This window comes from Rhyacophila brunnea, unplaced genomic scaffold (genome assembly GCF_057557595.1).
Source record: "Rhyacophila brunnea isolate RB1 unplaced genomic scaffold, BYU_Rbru_1.0 scaffold_3, whole genome shotgun sequence".
NCBI classification, from domain to species: domain Eukaryota; kingdom Metazoa; phylum Arthropoda; class Insecta; order Trichoptera; family Rhyacophilidae; genus Rhyacophila; species Rhyacophila brunnea.
This window is the reverse complement of record NW_028232965.1, coordinates 11,199,021-11,217,629: the sequence shown is the minus strand read 5'-3', so window position 1 is coordinate 11,217,629 and position 18,609 is coordinate 11,199,021. Positions and strand designations below refer to the sequence as shown.

The following is an 18,609-nucleotide window of genomic DNA, read 5'->3' as shown; positions in this document are numbered from 1 at the left end:
ACCTGACACTTGATATAAAGTGATTATATGGGATATTCATGAAAAAATATCTTCAAAAATTTGTATCATTCTGACGTTTAACAATTCTCTCCTTTCTTATGTGACTATTCTCAGCAGTATGCCTTCAATATAGGTAGTTCTCAACCTTTTCCTAATGGAAGAGTAGCGTGAGTATCTCACTCATCTCAGTAGCGTGAAAACAATTAATGAAATACAAATGCACTTCGATGTTTTTATGAATATGCTTTATCAAAACGTTCGTGACTATTGCGTGATTTTGTAAAAAATATACAGGTAATGAATATTTTCTGAAAGTAAAATTTAAATTATTGAAATAATCGAGGTAAAAGCAAAACATGAAGTAGGTACCAACCTAATATCTATATACATTCATTGTTGGTAAGTATGTGTTTAAACAGGTGTAAGTAGGTATTATTATCGATATATAATATACAATTATTTGACAAAAAGTAATAATGGAATGTAATCAAATGCAATAATGAAGGTGATCTAGTTTTTTTAAGAATCGAACCTGTAAAGCGTTTTTTGTGCGACCTCATAGAAACGTTAATTCAAAACACATCATGCACCCAATAATAATAATGATTTGCACTACCTGTGATATATTTATATGTCACATTTTTAACATTTGGTACACCTCCATATTTTATTATACGGCTTTGGACATCTAGTATCATATTTTGGCATATTAACAACTATTTAAGTATGTATATCAATTTGTAGGCAGAATAACTCAATTTGGGATTTTTTATTCGTACAAACATTTTGGCATACAGCAACACTCGTTACACGTAAAACAAAATAAATTATGTAAAGAATAAAACTGGTTTATTTGAAAAATAGTCTGGTTCAATAAAAATAACATTTTAAATCCCAACTCATTAAAACAGCTGTTATATGAATTCGTAAAAAAATAAGCGATATATTATTTAAACGGACTGAGTGTTTGTATAGGTACATTTACTACTAAATAGTCAGTTAGATAATTTAAGCAAATTCCAAGATTCTAAAATTTTGAATACATTGTGTTACCAACCATTTTTTAAAAATAGGAATGATTCTGATTGATCTATGATGCTATTGGCCTTTTTAACGTTTAGTTTTTCTTAAATACGTTTGCTGGTGGGGCTAAAAACTGTGAGTAAATTAAGACTGTTATTGATGATTGCTTCAATATTCCTTATTTACTAGAAGGTTTTACCAAAAGTATATGTATGGATATGTATGTATTATGATTTGATGGGATAAAATTATTTACCCAATATTATAAAAGTTTTTTATGTAAATTATGAAAAATGAATTAGTTATCATTTACCCCTGGTTCAGCTGACTCGGAGATGCAAAATTCATTTTGGAATATGAATAGAAGTAGCCACAGCCAAACTGAAAAATAAATGAAAACAAAATAAGTAACATTTTTTATTCAAATACTATATTGCGAAAGGTTTGATGGAGGTGTAGGGAGTGCAAAACATAGATAACACATTAATAACCTTGTATAAAGACAGAAGGGATGGTTCAAATAAAATACAATATGTAGTCATAACATAAATCATAAACATAGGAATCAGAATGAAAACGGTGAGATGCTGTCTTTTCGGTTATACTGTTCGGAGTGAAGGTATAGATACTCACATAATCAGTGTTGAGAAAACTCAAAACTTTCGAAATCTGGCTGTATGATACGTATGGTGCATATTAAGGATGATAAAGGTCGAAGAAATAACCAAAGAAGTAAAAACTAGAAAGTTAGCATACTTTGACTATATCATACTGCATTCTAAGAGATATAAATGTCTGCATCCCTATCATTCAACGGAAGATTTTGTCATAAGAAGGTCGCCCTAGCTTATAGATAGACTGACTTGAGCTCAGCACTTTATCCCTGATTAGAGCAGCAAAAGTAAGAGAAATGTCAATATTATCACAAACGTCTCATAATGAATATGGCTCCGAAACAAGACGTGTTGAGAGTGTAAGTCATGGCCCCCACAAGGGGGGGCTGATAGGGCTCTAGCTTAGGGGCCCGGCGTGGATAGTTAAGTGAGATAAATACAAACCACAAATTTTCTCCAATAATAAGAAAAATCGCCTGCGGCGCTATTAGACGACTAGAATTTTATTTTATTATTACTTTTAGTGTTTCCTGACTAATAAAATGACTGTTTATCAAACATGTGCGAAGGGGCGCATGTTACTTGGCTATCACAAAAGTGGATCGCGATCAGTGGTTCATATGATGCTGAGTGCCGACAATTGCAGCGGATTTATTTAAAAATACCAAAAATCGCTAAAAAAATACATGGAATACCATTCATTTTACACGGAACCCTGTAGTTCAGAATATCATTTGGGAAAAACTATTGTAGAACATTACACTGCCTTTAACCTTAGCGATAGGCTGGGGGGGCCCGCCAAACATCGTAGCCTAGGGGCCCGCTTCAGGATGTTTATGTTTATATTTGGCGCATATGGCAACACAATGTGGTTGGTTATTTGGGCATCGCTCATTGAGAAAATTCATATGTTGAATCAATATGTTTTAATTTGTTACAAGGCATTTTCCAAGGCAATGTGTTAAGGTGACGCATCAGTGAAACGCCAAATAATATTCAACTGTACGCGCGACGAAAATTTGTACTTGCTTCGCATTCATTGAGAGAACGTGGAGTCGGATGCACGTCACTTTGCTGCGTGATGGCGACGGGCCAATTAATTCTAAAATCGTGTAAAGATGACTAAAAAATTTACCCATTTACTTTAAAAAGCAAACATGTCAATGAATATATTATTATTGATACTAATAGAATAATAAACAGAACATAAAATGGACGTATGTTGGATTTATATGAGAAATAATATTTCGTTTGACAGGCGTCATTTTCACCCGCGACCACCCACTTTTTAGACCGTGCCTCAACTAATGCATGGCCTTAAGAAAATTGATTAACACCAATCATTTTTGGTAATTTGAAATATTATGTAATTATCTTATAAACCAATACAGTTTGAAGTAGGTATGTATAGTAATAGTAAGAACATTAATGTGACAGTTTTTTTGGTAACGAATGATACATAGTGAATGAAGGATACACACTATTCGTTAAATGATCCGTAATCCACCTGCGACCCAAGTAGGGAATCCAATCCCGAGCCAAAATTCTGATCCCGGGATTTCGGGATTACAATTTGACAATCCCGGGATCCCGGGACTGGTCCCGGGATTGGCATTTTTTCCATTGTTAATATAAAAATTTTATATTTACAAATATCATTGATAAAATCGATCAAAAATAAATCTAGTATAATTTACTTATACAATTTAAGACATTTATTGTTAATATTGTATACGTTCAATCTTGGAAATACACAAGTTTAACGGAGTAAATAATATTGTAATTTAAATAATAATGTGAATTTTATAGGAGATTGCTGTTTCTGATAGTAAAGACTTAATGAATGGATTAGCGAGATTTAAAATATTAAAGCAAATAATCATGGCGTATTTATGGCCTTTCCGCTTCATAAATCTAATTAGACAGACAAATATGAAACTGCCGTAAAACGTATGATATACTTTGTTAAAAGTGCAAAGCATTGTTTTTTCCAATCTTTCCATTTTTAATAATTCACGTGAAAAAATAAAAGGAATCGGCAACCTACACATGGGTATAAATCAAACTTCATTCAAACTCAGTTTATTTATAATGTAGTTATATTTTATTACAAGTATGTTTTCTGTTATATTTCGCTTTTATTTTATTTTCCATAAAAATTGATAAAAAAAATCAATCCCGAAATCCCGGGATTATGTTTATCAATCCCGGGATTCATAGGTATCGAAAATAGCTCGGGATCCCGGGATTGGAATCCCTAGACCCAAGCGTAAGTCGTAAAATTAAAAATATTACACGTTTTGTTAAATTTGAATTTCTAGTGTACTAAATTAAAAATAATCGTTTTTTAACATTATTTTCGTGCTGGGATAATTAATTTTCATCGGAATGATTTATTTTTTTGAGTGTAAAAGTAATTTTATTATTATAACAGGTACAATTATTGCGTCCTTTCTCCACCAATTTTATTGACGAATATAGGAGTCTAGCGGAGAATTTTTTCATTCAAGTAGTAAATTGCTATAATTTAATGTATCATAGATCTAATTTCGAAGTGAATCGAAGAAAGCAAAGTTGGGTATGTAAAAACATATTATTGGGATATAGATAGTATAAAAAACAGACGTTTCTCGCTTATATTTATTCAATATTTCAAAACATTTCTATTAACAGAATCATATTTTGTGTTATTCATAAAATATTTACTAAGAAAAATACTGTCTCGAAAGACTGCATTTTTTGTGTTTTGCTCAAGTTTTCTCTTAAAACTTTCTTTTATATATTGTAGGGTTATTTTTTAAGGTTCAATGTATGAAATAAATATACTGTTATTGGTAATTACTATTTATCAGCCCACTTCTCTAAAAAGAATGTCGTATGGACTGAATAACGGTGAGTAAATTAATTCAAAGACCTTTAACATTACGCAACGGATATAGGTATTAATAAGCTTAGCGCGGATTTGCTAATTGCAGATTAATAATTTATTGTAACATCGTATCGACAAGGATTCGCTGTTACAGAATAATCCCGAGAATGCGGTAACATTGCTGGTGAAATTCAATCCATCGAATACCCAGATCTGAAATGTCAATTGTATCATTTATAAAGAACACTCGCGACATTTGAATTAGAATCTATGCGTCATAATGACTTTATCGTATGATTTCATAATCAGCATACTTCAAAAGGCATTTTGAACTATTACTGTCGTCAATGTCATCTAGTTACCAGCTGGAATTATTTCATATTATTATTTCATACCAGCTAGTCTTTGGTCCCATACCATTTAAGCAGTAACAAAATATTGAGGCTGAAAATAGATCAAAATTTACCCCAGTTTTCAATTAAGTCTTGGTCACCCTGTCTATATTAATATAAAATTGGACATAAGAAAAAATGGACAATACTTAATTCAGTTTCAGTTTGGTCTGTAACGATCTGTGTGGGTAGTCCAGTCATGCGTAGCTTAGGGATGGAATACATTCTAAGGATGGCAAAATGCGAATGCTGCAAAGGTAGATTTAGTGGAGATGAGATTTTTTCGCTAGCTATGGTGACATGATGCTGACATGGTCTTATAATTTTGATCGCTAATGATTACGAATGACCTTTTTTCAATTTTCATCGCAATCGTCCATTTAAGATATGCACAAATAATACAATGTAGTAGATAGGTAATGAATTCACATTATATTGAGGGGCGGTATTCTGAGCCTGCTTAAGGGCGTCCGTTTGGATAGGGACGTTAATAAGACGGAAGAAAACAATGAAATATAAAAAAATATTATGCATGTCATATTTTAAACATTCATCTGAAAGCTTACTTAAAATTGTGTAGTTTAAAATGAAAACGGGTTAATTAAAATAAAACATGTTTATTATATTATTAATCCACATAATTTTATTACGATCAGGATTGATTTCGTTTGCTTAGGCGGAAATTTTCAACTGATAAAAAAAATATATACAACTTACTAATATTAAAATATACATACCTACATGACATGTTTTTATATATGAATTATATATATCGATTTGTCCGTCGAAGCCTCAGCGAGCCAAACCGGTAATGATTATAATAAATCACTGTGGATTAAAGAATATAATAATACTTAATAAGTATATCATATTTATTATTATAGGATATGGTGATATTTTATTAGGTACCGACATAATCCACACCTTTTCACAAATTTAATGCTTGACGGAGTGAACAAGTCACCAAAACGTAAAGGAATTCTAAATAATATTATTTACTTACCCAAATGTAGCTCAAAAGCTCGATAAGCTTTCGGTTGGAAGTCTGTATACCGAAAATCGCTTTTAAAGAAATACGAAGTCAAAATTGTAGTAGGTATATCAATATATTATATGATTCAATTTTGATCTTGACTGTTACATAAACCCAAATGGAATGTTTTGATATTTAATAAAGTGGTGTCCTCGACCGTAACCTCGAAATCGAAATTATTACTGACGAAAAAATGTGAGGTGCGCCATATTTCCATATTATTAACTGCCATACTACTATGTTGTTAACAATTTAATATTTGCCATACCTAGGTGTGTACCTATCTACCGTATTCAAATTCAAGCAACCTATTCATTTGAGAAGCTAACCAAACGTTACAAATTGTTTATTGCCATAAACATAAACATTAGATATCGATTTAATTATAGACTTCTGTAACTTTTTATATAGATGTACTCTGATCTAGACGAAGTGTTTTTTTGTTTTTAAAAATCGAACTACGGAGGCGCCATGTAAAGTGGCGCCATTTACATATTGGCTGTTTTGGTTCATAGAGATGCGCGATGTTTACATCAGAAAATAATTTTAATGCACGATGTTATCTATATACAAGATTAGAAACAGATAAATACCACACAAATTAAAATTAAATAAATTGTATAGTAAGCAGGTACTCATTTATGTAGTTAATTAAAATTTGTTCGTGCAATACCATAATGGTTTACATCATAAAATTAATTAAAAACTCTTAACATGTAAAGTTTACCGGTAACCCACAGTTGAATTAAAATACATAATAATATTCGATAAAGAGGATGATTCAATATTATATCGATATAATAAGATATTAATTAAATTACAGCTGAGAAGAGCTTTGGCTAGTAGAAACTTATAGAATTTATTATATTATTAATACTATTAATACGCTGGCTGTTATGATAGATTACTATAAAATACGATACTGGCTGGAAATATATGGATGTTGGGGTCGATTCAAAGGTTTTGATCGATAAATCATTTGAGTATTTTCATCTTTTAAATAAATAAAAATTCTTCAAGAGTACATTGACATTTAAATAATATGTGAGTATTGTGTTATTTAAAATCAGTATTTTTAATGTCATAGGTATTTCCCAAGCAATGTTGTAACTATTATAACATATTTATAAATATTAATAAATATCATTAGAATATTACCTATGGGAAAAAGTAAATTTTAGTTGCCATGTATAAAAAATATTGTAGTATTGATTTACGTATTGATACTGATACAACCTTGAAACGCCACGTCAGATGGGCCGGGGTTTTTTCATGGGCATAATTTTTTTTCTTCGTTTGTTAATGTCAAATGAAGTTCCGTCATTGTTTCGTTGAGTGAGTAGTTTCTTTACGCCCTCCTTTTACATATTTATAAGTTGGTGTTCGGTAAATCATTATTATCATTTTGGCAAAGAATTCGTTATGTCACGTCCGTTCGATGCTTATTGTATCGGCGACATGCCTTCCTTGAAATAAATAATATGTAAACTCGAATGATGTCAATTCAAAAGTTCACGGTTTGGCATTTTAACATTGTTAAAATGGCTACCAACATTGTGATTATGAGTAGGTATCTAAATATCTGTTGTACATACTTAAAATTTTATGTAAGGCTGCTGTGTTCAATTAATCACAAAGAAAAAAATTACGCTACCTAATTTTAACAATACTAAACTATTTAAAATACTAAACAGTATTTCGTATTTATACCTGTATGTAAATAATGTCGAATATAAATTAAACACATGTACATAGTAATTATATAACAGATTCAATCGACGAGTTGTTTAGTCATGTCACAATGATAATAAATATTGTGTACACTAAATCATCAGTCGAGAACAGGAGAAAATTACAACAAAAGGGATAAACAGGAAAATATTAGGGGTACCTAATAAAAAAAAGTCACATAGAGCTTTCAGGTGTCTCATTTTTTTAACATGTCAATAACTGTAAATGCTTTTAAAATTTAAGATGCATGGACGATAAACAATTTTACAACAAAATATCTTCGTGAAGAAGTATTTTCTACCCCTTATGAACTTGAAAATAAAATACAGAAATCATGTTGATCCCATTCAAGTTGATGTGACATCAAAAGAGATGGTTTAGGTACGAAATTTTATGCGGGGGTTATCAGTCTGACAGTAAAGATACGTCCGGCCATCACAATGTGCGGATAACATAAAGGGCAAAGATGAATGTGATGTCTTAGAATACTTTCACATTTGCAACTCGATTTCCAGCTATAACGGTCTCATAGAATAATATACCGTCGATTCCTCCTAATTGGGATATATCAAAACCAGGGAATGTTGACCCAATTAAGCGGCTGACAATTAACGCAAATTACACGTATAACTAATCAATGCATATATTTCTTCTGCGGATAATAAATGTGTAATCATTTTGTTTTTGTATATTTGCAAAAAATCAGCACACGTATTCAGTGCTACTTCTGTAGGGCCTCACTTCATTGCCTTCCAACATAAAATACCGCAGTAACCCGGCTATATATTTTTTGCTATTCGGCTATTATTAGTTACAAAAATTGGTGAATCATCGTCACTATTGTCTTTTTCATCTAATTTAATTGTATGAGATCAAATCATATTAAATTATCTGTGCATATTTTTTTCTTGAGATCATGTGTAACCATATTTATTGTGATATTATATTTACTGTCCCAATTAACCGATGTAAATTACTTTTATAAGCATACCGCATAAGCGAGAAGTTCGATTGATTCAACAGAAAATATGACGTAGTAAGAGCGACGCCGAGCGAGAGAATAAGATGCGACAGCCTTCAGTGGATCTATTCTATACACAAGGCGGCTATCGGCGACTATCGACGGTAGTTTAGTATATTTATGTATTGAGATATTATAATTGTTACAATAAGTTTGCCATCTAAACTGTCAAAACTGTCTATCTCGCTCTAACTCTCGGTTTACTCATTGTAACAATTAATTTCCTTAATACATATGCTTAACATAATTATGAAACTCTAAACCAGGACAGGAACGGGGTATAGGGCAAAGAAACAAATTTAACCACCAACAATTATTATTAGAAGTATGTATACAGCAGAAATTTAAAATATTTTATTTATTTATTATACCAATCGTACTTCTCGTTGGAACGAACTTTTCATGACTACAGCCGGAATAAAATGCCAAACCGGCCGGGACGCCGAGACCATGAATGTGTGAAACCGGGACAATTCCGATCGAACCGAGACGTATGGTAAGCTTATCAATACATAAATATGAAAAACTACCGTCGATAGCCGCCTTGTGTATAGAATAGACCTACAGCAGTCTGAAATAATAACGGCAACAACAGGTAATTATATGTACATTATGTAATTCGAACGCAGTAAAAGAAATCGCAATCAGCAATTTCAAGGTAAAGTTATTCCACTATAGTTTCTTGGTTTTTTTTTCCGTTCCCTGAGATTTGGCTCAAGTAAGCGACAATTAATTATTAACCAGTGGTCCTAGTTAGAAAATCTCAATTTCGAGATTCGGGATTTCCCGAAATGACGAAATTTTCAATTCTCGTGATTCGGGAATTCTCGAGATATCGGGAGATTCAAAAAACCTGTAAAAATCATAAAATCAGTGTAAAAACAGACAGATTCCAAAAAAATATGTTTTTTTATTTATGTAAGAAACAAAAAGAACAAAATAGAAGTTGGAAAACTAAAATAATTCAAAGCATTACTTATTAAAATGGAATTTCAAAAAACACAGACTGTCAATCGCTGCGTCTGACAATCGCATACGTTTTTGAGACTCAAAATTCCCTGATGTTGCAAAAATTGCGCTCATTTCGAGTCGACGTTGGCTTAATTGTGTTAAATGCCCCGATCAGTCTTTGAATGTTTTGTGTTTTCTGTCCACTTTTTTCATATAGAAAATCGTTTTTTCATTTAATATTTGATAATAAAGAAATCCCGAGATCCGGGATTTCCCGAAATGTTAAAAATTTCAATTCTCGAGATTCGGGATGGAAAATCTCGAAAATTTCTCGAGAATTCCCGTCGGGAAATTCCCGAAACCCAACTCTAGTCCTATTTGAGCAGTCATAACTGGGTAGTGAATCTGTATCCAGGAGCTGAGAATCTACTAAGTACTAATAGGTTCTTGAACCATAAAGAGGCCAGGCCTGCCCTATTTTATGGACCGTATTATTAACAACATTATAAATAAATTTAGTAAATTTATTGTTAGTTCTCAATTACTCACCCGTAATTGAGAAACATATTATAATTAGTATAATATTTTCACTAAAAGGCAGCATTTAGCAATTTCAAGTTTCCCAATCATGCTAACATATTATTAATAGAGCACATTTCTTCTAAAACATTTATTAATGTCAGATAACTGAGCCAATTATGTTAATAACTGTGTCATTTTTTCAAGATGCCATTAAAAGGCAGAGCCACCGCCATGCACAACGTACGCTGTTTGATAGGTTGGCCGGCCTGGCCATAGGTCAAAGATGGCGAACACTTTCGCTTTTGACATTTCGGCTCGGCGTTTGAACGTCTGAATGCGGCGATTAGTGAATATTATTACCAAATATTCTTCAATTTTGATGAATTAGAGATATTATTATTCACTTATCTAGGCGCACAAATCTCATATAGCCGCGACCTTTGTCGTAATATCGAACACCATTTAGGTATATTTTTATGATCATGATCCTATTATAACATTCACATGATCATAATCTTTATAACCTATTTGTAAATTAATTAATTGATTGCATTAATTTTAGTAAATATTTCAGAAAGATTAGTAGTATTTGAGTAAAACAAAATAATATATTATAATCGGGTAGATAGTAAAACCAATACGAATAATTACAAGATAAAAAGAACTTTTTATATACCACGTTTTTAAATTTTCTGTAGAATCATATAAACTTGACAATTCTATGTATTAATAAATACTTTTTTTGTACTTGATAGAAATACTGAATAAATATAGAATACTTAAATGTCATTTTGACATTTCATATTGATTTCCATAGTAACGCACGTATATATTAATAATTTAGTTGCTAGACCCCCTTAGCAACCAATAATAGTGTTTTATTTTTTACAATTTTTTTCCGAAATAACTTTCCATACAAAACAGAATTAATTGAAAATTAATTCAATTCTGCTTAAAGATGGCTAAAAGTATTAAAAGAATGCATTGTCGTCGTGTTCTGATATAATCTAAAAGTTTCAAATATCTAGCTAGTCGGGAAGTTAGTTAACAATCTTCAATCGTCCAATACAAATCTTGGACAAACAAGAAAACAATTGTACTGGATAAACAAGAATACGAACTAATAAAAACGTAGTAATATATTGACAGCACCGAACAGATTAGACGAGAAAATTCATTAGTAGGTAGGTAGCTACTTAATTTAAAATATCGATGGTTTTTCATCGATATCACATTATTGAAATTAGTGGCCTTATCAAACTACACCTGTCCCGCAACATACCCGGTCTTAATCGGGCATAACACGGGACCCTACGTTTGGTGTAAAGCATCATTTTTTTTATGACTGAGAATGGCTCAGGAGCAGTTACCCAAGACTGAGGTCACCATGGACTCAGATGTGCTTTGACTGAATTTACATAACTTCAATTTACATGATGATTGATATCACAGAACAACACAAACACGGACTCTCCAAACCAACACGCCTAGCACCACACTCGGTCTTAATCGAGCCTATCAAGACGCTCTACGTTTGGATGTGAAGCATCAGCAGTTGTTTACGCCTGAGAATGTCTCAGGAGCAAATACCCAAGATCGCCATGTTCTCAAGTGAGCTTTGACTTGAGTTTAATGAAAGACCTAAATTAGCCGTAGAACAGATTAATTTAATATAAATGCGAAAATATGTCGCCATAAATCTTAAAATAGCTTTGAAGCCAATTTTGGTTTATTATCGATCAGGTCATAAAACGCAAGAAATGTAAAATCCGTTGAGTGGCCTCAAATATCACCAATATTTAATGCGCGTTTCGTTTATGTGACGAGTTTAACAACTGTAGTGCATATTATGGTACAAACGTACCTAATTATTGAAAATAACATAAGTATTATTCTTTAACACGTGTGTTTAAGTTTATCCCATTTTCTCCACACTTCAGACTTCCTTCTTACATCCTATCACAGGAGTGTTTCCTGTTCGATATTTTCGTTTTGGCATCGGTAATTTTCTTTCCATACATACCTTCAAATATTAACACTTTTAATTTGATACAATAACGGTGTTGCCACTTTTTTCGGACACGATACGAATATTATCAATACGAGTATCGATACATTTTCTTAGAAGGGCCTATTTTTTATAAGTGGACCTAAAAATTCATTTGATGCTCTTTTACTGTCATTTTTTCCACGCCAAACTCTGTTGATATCAGTATACATCAAGTGACTCGGAAAATACGTTCCTTAATTGACTTAATACAAAGACACTGTTTTTGAAACAAGCTAAAAGTTTCGTAATTTTCTCCTTTCTTCTACGAACTAATTTTATCTGGGCACGATATATCTTTAATGGCCGTAGTTCCTTTGTCATGAATATGCTGACTGATAAATAATTTGCATAAGTGATAGTTTGATAAGACACCATCAAATAAATTTAATGCCACTCACTTTAGATTTCTTCACCCCGCAATCAAACTCAAACTGTATCAAAGTTGCCACAAGAATGAAGTCTGCTCATTCAATAAGGGATCATAGATTATCTACTGGCTAAAATTAGTTTGTTTTATGAGAGAACACGTTTATTACAACATTTTTAATAGGACAGGTTTGTTTTTATTCTTATGAATCAGGGCTATTCTAACTAGTTAACATGGTTTACACTTTTTCGTTATTTTTATTGATCCAAAATAACACGGATATCACTCGGGAAAATTCAGTATACAAGGCGGTTACCTATAATACATAATTGGTAACAGTCCAATTATTGGAGATTCTAATCGGATGCATTTAGTATGACATATTTAAAAAATATGTTGCAGTGCTACTTAACGACACTATAGGTGCTAGTGTTGTAATGTTAGTATTTATTTTCAAAATTGCTGCATCTCAATTCTCAATATGTAATTGTCTTACTACTTCCTATATCTCACTTTAAAACAGTTAACACGGTCATGAGAGGCCGTGTTAAAAAAACATCATGCATGACATCTCAGGATAATTAATTATTTGAATACGATGCAGCATATCTATAACTTTTTTTATTGATGTTGGAGTTAACTGATATGGTAGAATAACCCTGCAAGCATGGATTAACCAACGGGTTTATGACAGGGGCACCCAAATTAGTAAGGGGCAGCAAAGCCTGCGAAAAACAATTACCATACAAGATTAAGTACTATAAAATACTAAAACAATAATTGATCAACTATTTATCATTTTCACTTCCTCTGTTAGGAAGAGAGAATAGAGTGTGAAATATTTAATATAATTTATTCGATTTTTTAAAAATGGAACGAAAGGCTACGGGAGTTTATTAATATAATTACTATCTATTTTTATAAGTAATTAATCTGATCTTGTGTAACGCGATAATCAGATAAAAATAAGCATTAAAGAGTCTCTAGTATCCGCTTATAATAAGGTTGCGAGAAGACAATAAAATGGAAACCGTTGATTTGTGAGTATTGAGTGGTCGCACTCATCAGTCATGAAGAAGAAAGGAAAATAAACGTGGAGTGGCGTATGTTAAAATTAATGAACAAGTATGTTTATTACAGTAAACATTTTAAATAATAATACGATACATTTACACGTAAACCAGTGGCTTACCAACTGTGAATACGTCATTGTTGTAGACGAGAGTTGTTTATTTGCTCATTATCGTGACTTTTTTATTTACACATCTCCGAATTCAAATACATAAATTTGCATTAAGCCCCAGTGAAGTAATTAATAATACTTGTTTAAAATGTGTAAGAATTAAATAATAAATTTCGGGGTTCGTTTTACTTGCGTTGAAATATTTTTAGAAAAAAATCTTCCATCAAATTTTAACAAAGCAATTTCATCGCATATGAAATTTATCATTGTTATTGATGAGCTGCATAATGATTCCATGTTAGTCTATTGTGGTTAATTGATCATTCATTTGTATTGAATACGTGTTGAAGTTCTATGGGACTATCTATTTCTTTTCATGTACATCTGGTGAGCATGTCGCAATGATGATCGCGCATTATGTCACGCAGCGTGCACTCTGCTTATCTGATGTGAGAATATTACCACGATCCATTCACGCGGATCATTTTTGAACATTCATAAAGATTAGTTTCGGTGAAGCTCAACTATCAGTTGAAGGTAGAAGTTTTTTGTAGAAATTTTCCTGGACAGATTAAAAAAAACAATATTAGAAAGACTGACGATGTTTTTTCTGTGAAAAACATGTAATTTTTTTAAAGCAAACAACTATTATCCCTTTATAGGTCATAAGCGAAAAACGGATAGTTTTGAGACCGGCAACATTAAGGTCTATATTTCTATAATTTTACAAGTTATAATCACCCTTATGGGTTTTAATCATTCTCAGATAACGCACAGAGGTCTTGAATCTGACCAATCGCCCTGAAGTTTGCACATATTGAGTAGAATGCACATATTGAGTAGGTTTGCACATATTACGAAAAATGTGTCCCGGTCAGTTATCTGACCGGTGTCCATTTAGCGACATGATAGCTGCCAGTTTTTCAACAACAGTGTTTTTAAGTTCTTGTTTTTCGAAAATTGTGACTTGTTTACTGAAAACAAAGTATGTACATTTATACTATACATAAAAATATATAGTTTTTTGTATTTCACCTATAAATTGTTAGTAAAATAATATCAAATTATTGAGTGGCATGTCGAGAATCTAACCTATAATTGTATAATTTGGACCCTTTTTGATTTACATAATATAGACACTAAAAATAATTTCTAAACCACAAAACATCTAATTTCATATAACAATATAGTGAACTTTCACAACTACTAGTTATTTTTTGTGGATAATGAGTCGCTATCGAGTTATTTGATGATATGTGTCATACTTTGAAAAAACGATTTCCATAAAAATCGCAGGTAAAAATAATTGTTTTTGTTTTCATTCAAACTGTAATAATTTTTTGAAATACATATCTCAGAATGAAATAAAATAGTTATGGAATGTTATAATTAGTAGAAGCCTATATTGCAGAACATATTTTTTTTATTGTCCGAGTATGGAAAATGGGAGAAGCGGAGATTTAGTGCGAAAGACCTTGAAGACATGGGTGAAGACGCATTCCTGATATTATTTGAAGGAATTACAGAACATCAAGCTGTATTGGATAATGAAAAAAAAACCTATTACACATCTTCACTTTTGAAACAAGTTGGTTGATCAGCTGATAGGATCTTTTACTTCACGAAAAAGGTTTGGTCGACCTCCATTTCCTGACGATATCAATTCAAATCATTATCCTGAAAAATGTACACTTCGTAGATGTGGTTATTGCAGCACTACGCTGAAAGTGATACGAAGCTCAGTAATAAATTGCAAAGTATCCCTTTGCATACCGTGTTTTATGCCGTACCAATTATCTGAACAAAATAAAAAGCCAACAAGGCCTTAGAAATGTTTATTACTTTGAGAAACTTCTATAAAATTAATAAAGTAATTATTATTGTTACACAAATAAATGAAATTATATTTTTTTCCTAAAAAACCTGTGTTTTTATTATTAAAAAAAATCCGAGAACAAATATTTTTTTTACCTAAATGGATACTGGTCAGAAAACTGACCGCTGGTAAATCGATAATTACGAAAAAGAATATATATTTTTCAAATTTTTTTTTTCTGTTCATCAAAATGTACATAAAAAAATAATTAAGCACATATCTTTGAAAAAAAAGTTGTCCTATAAAGGGTTATATCAATGTCATTGCGACCAGTATTGTCTCCCTAAACTGTGCGCTTGCGCACGCGCACACACGGTGTTTTAAAGGTAAATACACGATAAATTGATTGCCGCCAATCGTTCAATAAAGATAAAATCCTAATCAAAAACCGCGAATTTAAAAATTACGTATTTACATATTTTTTAGTATAAAACGTATATTACGTATATTTTAATATAAAACATTGCGTACACATACAACATACAATTAAATAATTATAAAATAAAAATAACTTTTTATATACAACGTTTTTAAATTTTTTGTTGAATTATTATGCTCAATATGCTCAAACTTGTACTTGATATGAAGTAAATAAAAAACAAACAAACAAACACACATAGAATACTGAAATGTCATTTTGACATTTCATTTTAATTTCCATAGTAACGCACGTATATATTAATAATTTAGTTTGCTAGGACCACCCCTTTAACAACCAATAATAATCTCTTACTTTTTACAGATTTTTCTGAAATAACTTTCCATACAGAACAGAATTAAATGAAAATGAATTCAATTCTGCTTAAAGATGGCTAAAAGTATTAAAATAATGCATTGACATCGTGTTCTGATAATATATTATATTCTAAAAGTTTCAAATGTCTAGCTAGTCGGGAAGTTAGTTAAAAATCGATTGCAAGATTTATACTGGACAAACAACCACCGGACAAACAAGAATATGAGCCAATAAAAACCTTGTAAAATAATATTGCTCTTGATTAAATATATTATAGAGAATTTCTTGTGAATTATTCGCTTGAGCTCTTTCCAGTTGGGTACGTAGTCAGATAGATGATGATAAGATGGTACATAACACTAATTTGATGTTTTGTAAATCTTAGCCATTTAAATAGTAAAATAATATACTCTATATTTTATAAGACAGGCCATATTAACTTAATGAATCGGTGCCAATTATTACTACAGTGGTTGGAAATTACAAAAGATGAATATTAAAGAATTATTAAATAACTATCTAACAAGTAAATATTATGATAGATTTTTTTTAACACGGTTTGTGATTGAATCGATAGCTTAATTGGTAAATTAAATGGATCGGATTGCAAAAGTTGTGGCTTTGTTGTTTAATTTAATAAAACGCAATTTTTTTGTAGTGCTTATTCAACTTTTAATCAATAAATTAGGACCGGTTTCGTCCGCCTCAGAGGGACATTTTGTGGCTTTAATTTCCGTTAGGTATATTATTTCTTTATGTAATGAGTCTGTTTTTTGAAGTATGCATTCTAAATTATGTTTAGTGACATATACGTAGGTACCAACCTACTATTATATCCTTTCCATCCTCCAATAGGTCAAGTCAGTGCTTGATAAGTACGTAAAATTCACCAATAAGGAATGAAATATTTTATTCATAGTCGTTTCATATAACAAACATGCATTAGTAATTTACATACTTCGATATTATGTTATTTTACGAAGCAATTTTTTTCGAAAGCAATTCGATCATATCTGTGTATGCAAATACACGCTGACACAGGTGACAAATATATTATTTAATTATGTTAAAGTATTGAATTGAATGCAATTTTAGTGAAAGTTAATCTGTAAGTGGGTAGCCTTCGTTTTTATTATTTGGTCAAGATTTATGATATTGGAATGCATTTTTAGTTTTTTTTTGTCTGTCTAATTAAACTTATCTGCCGATTTAGTCAAGCTATAATATTTGACTATGTCAGAATCATGATTATATTTGACATGTGATTGCTAATTATTGATATTGAAATGTATGTAGGAACCAACAGTCACGTTTTTTCTTCGTTTTTTTAATCTCGTACTTGAAAGATTTTTCTCATAAGATTAATGAACAATTAAAAAATATATATTATTCACCATTACAACAAAATATTACTTTGTAATGGTGTATTAAATAGAAAATACATCAATGATCCTGACTACGTAAGTAATTCATCGCAAGTGACGTAGAGGCATACTACAAATGAGGTGGATTAATTGTGTAGAAAAAGACTGCAATATGATGAGAAGATTGAGCAGCTACATGAGCCTGTGGCGCAACCTTCTGAAGGAGGGAAAATATCACGCGAATGTAGCACATATTTAAAAGAACACTTTTTATATTTCATTGTCGCTTTCGCAAAAAAATATATGTATTTTAAAATTAATATGTTTGCTGCTCGGTTGTATGTAAGAGCTTGTCATGTAGTTAGCAACAAATGAATTTTGTTTTTTCAACGTGTATTCGATATAATAAAATGATCTACTGGATTTAGCAAAATGTTAACAACCCTTTATTATAAAAAAAACTGTTAATACAAATAACATACATGTGAAGATCCATATACTAGTCTACTTAGGACTCTTAGGAGATAAAATTATATAATGATTAGGCCATAAGGGGTTTACTCTCGGTAATCTACATAGTTATAATGTTAATAAGATGTTCGGGAAACGATCGATGTAAACCATAGTCTTACAATCTTCTTTAATTGTAGATGAATCAAAAGAAGAAGATTAGGAATTATATGGCCATTATTTATACGAAGCAGCGTTTCCATTAAATTGACTGTTGATTCACGAGAGATGCTAATTTATGTTATTTAAGATAACCATGTTGAACAAAATGGTAAATACGATAGAGTTACCAATAATAGGTGCAAGCAGTGATTTTATTCAAGTTTTCTGACAACAGGCTCGCATTTTATTTTAACTCAAATAATAA

The 18,609-nt window shown here is 31.2% G+C and overlaps 1 protein-coding gene across 1 annotated transcript in view; it reads right to left on the bottom strand.

Moving 5' to 3' along the window:
• LOC147067873 (uncharacterized) overlaps positions 1-18,609 on the bottom strand; it is a 204,209-nt gene that overhangs the window by 12,256 nt on the left and 173,344 nt on the right. Inside the window, exon 4 of the mRNA XM_085952828.1 lies at positions 1,337-1,404. Coding sequence (XP_085808954.1) covers positions 1,337-1,404 — 68 coding nt within the window. The remainder of the gene's footprint in view (positions 1-1,336; positions 1,405-18,609) is intronic.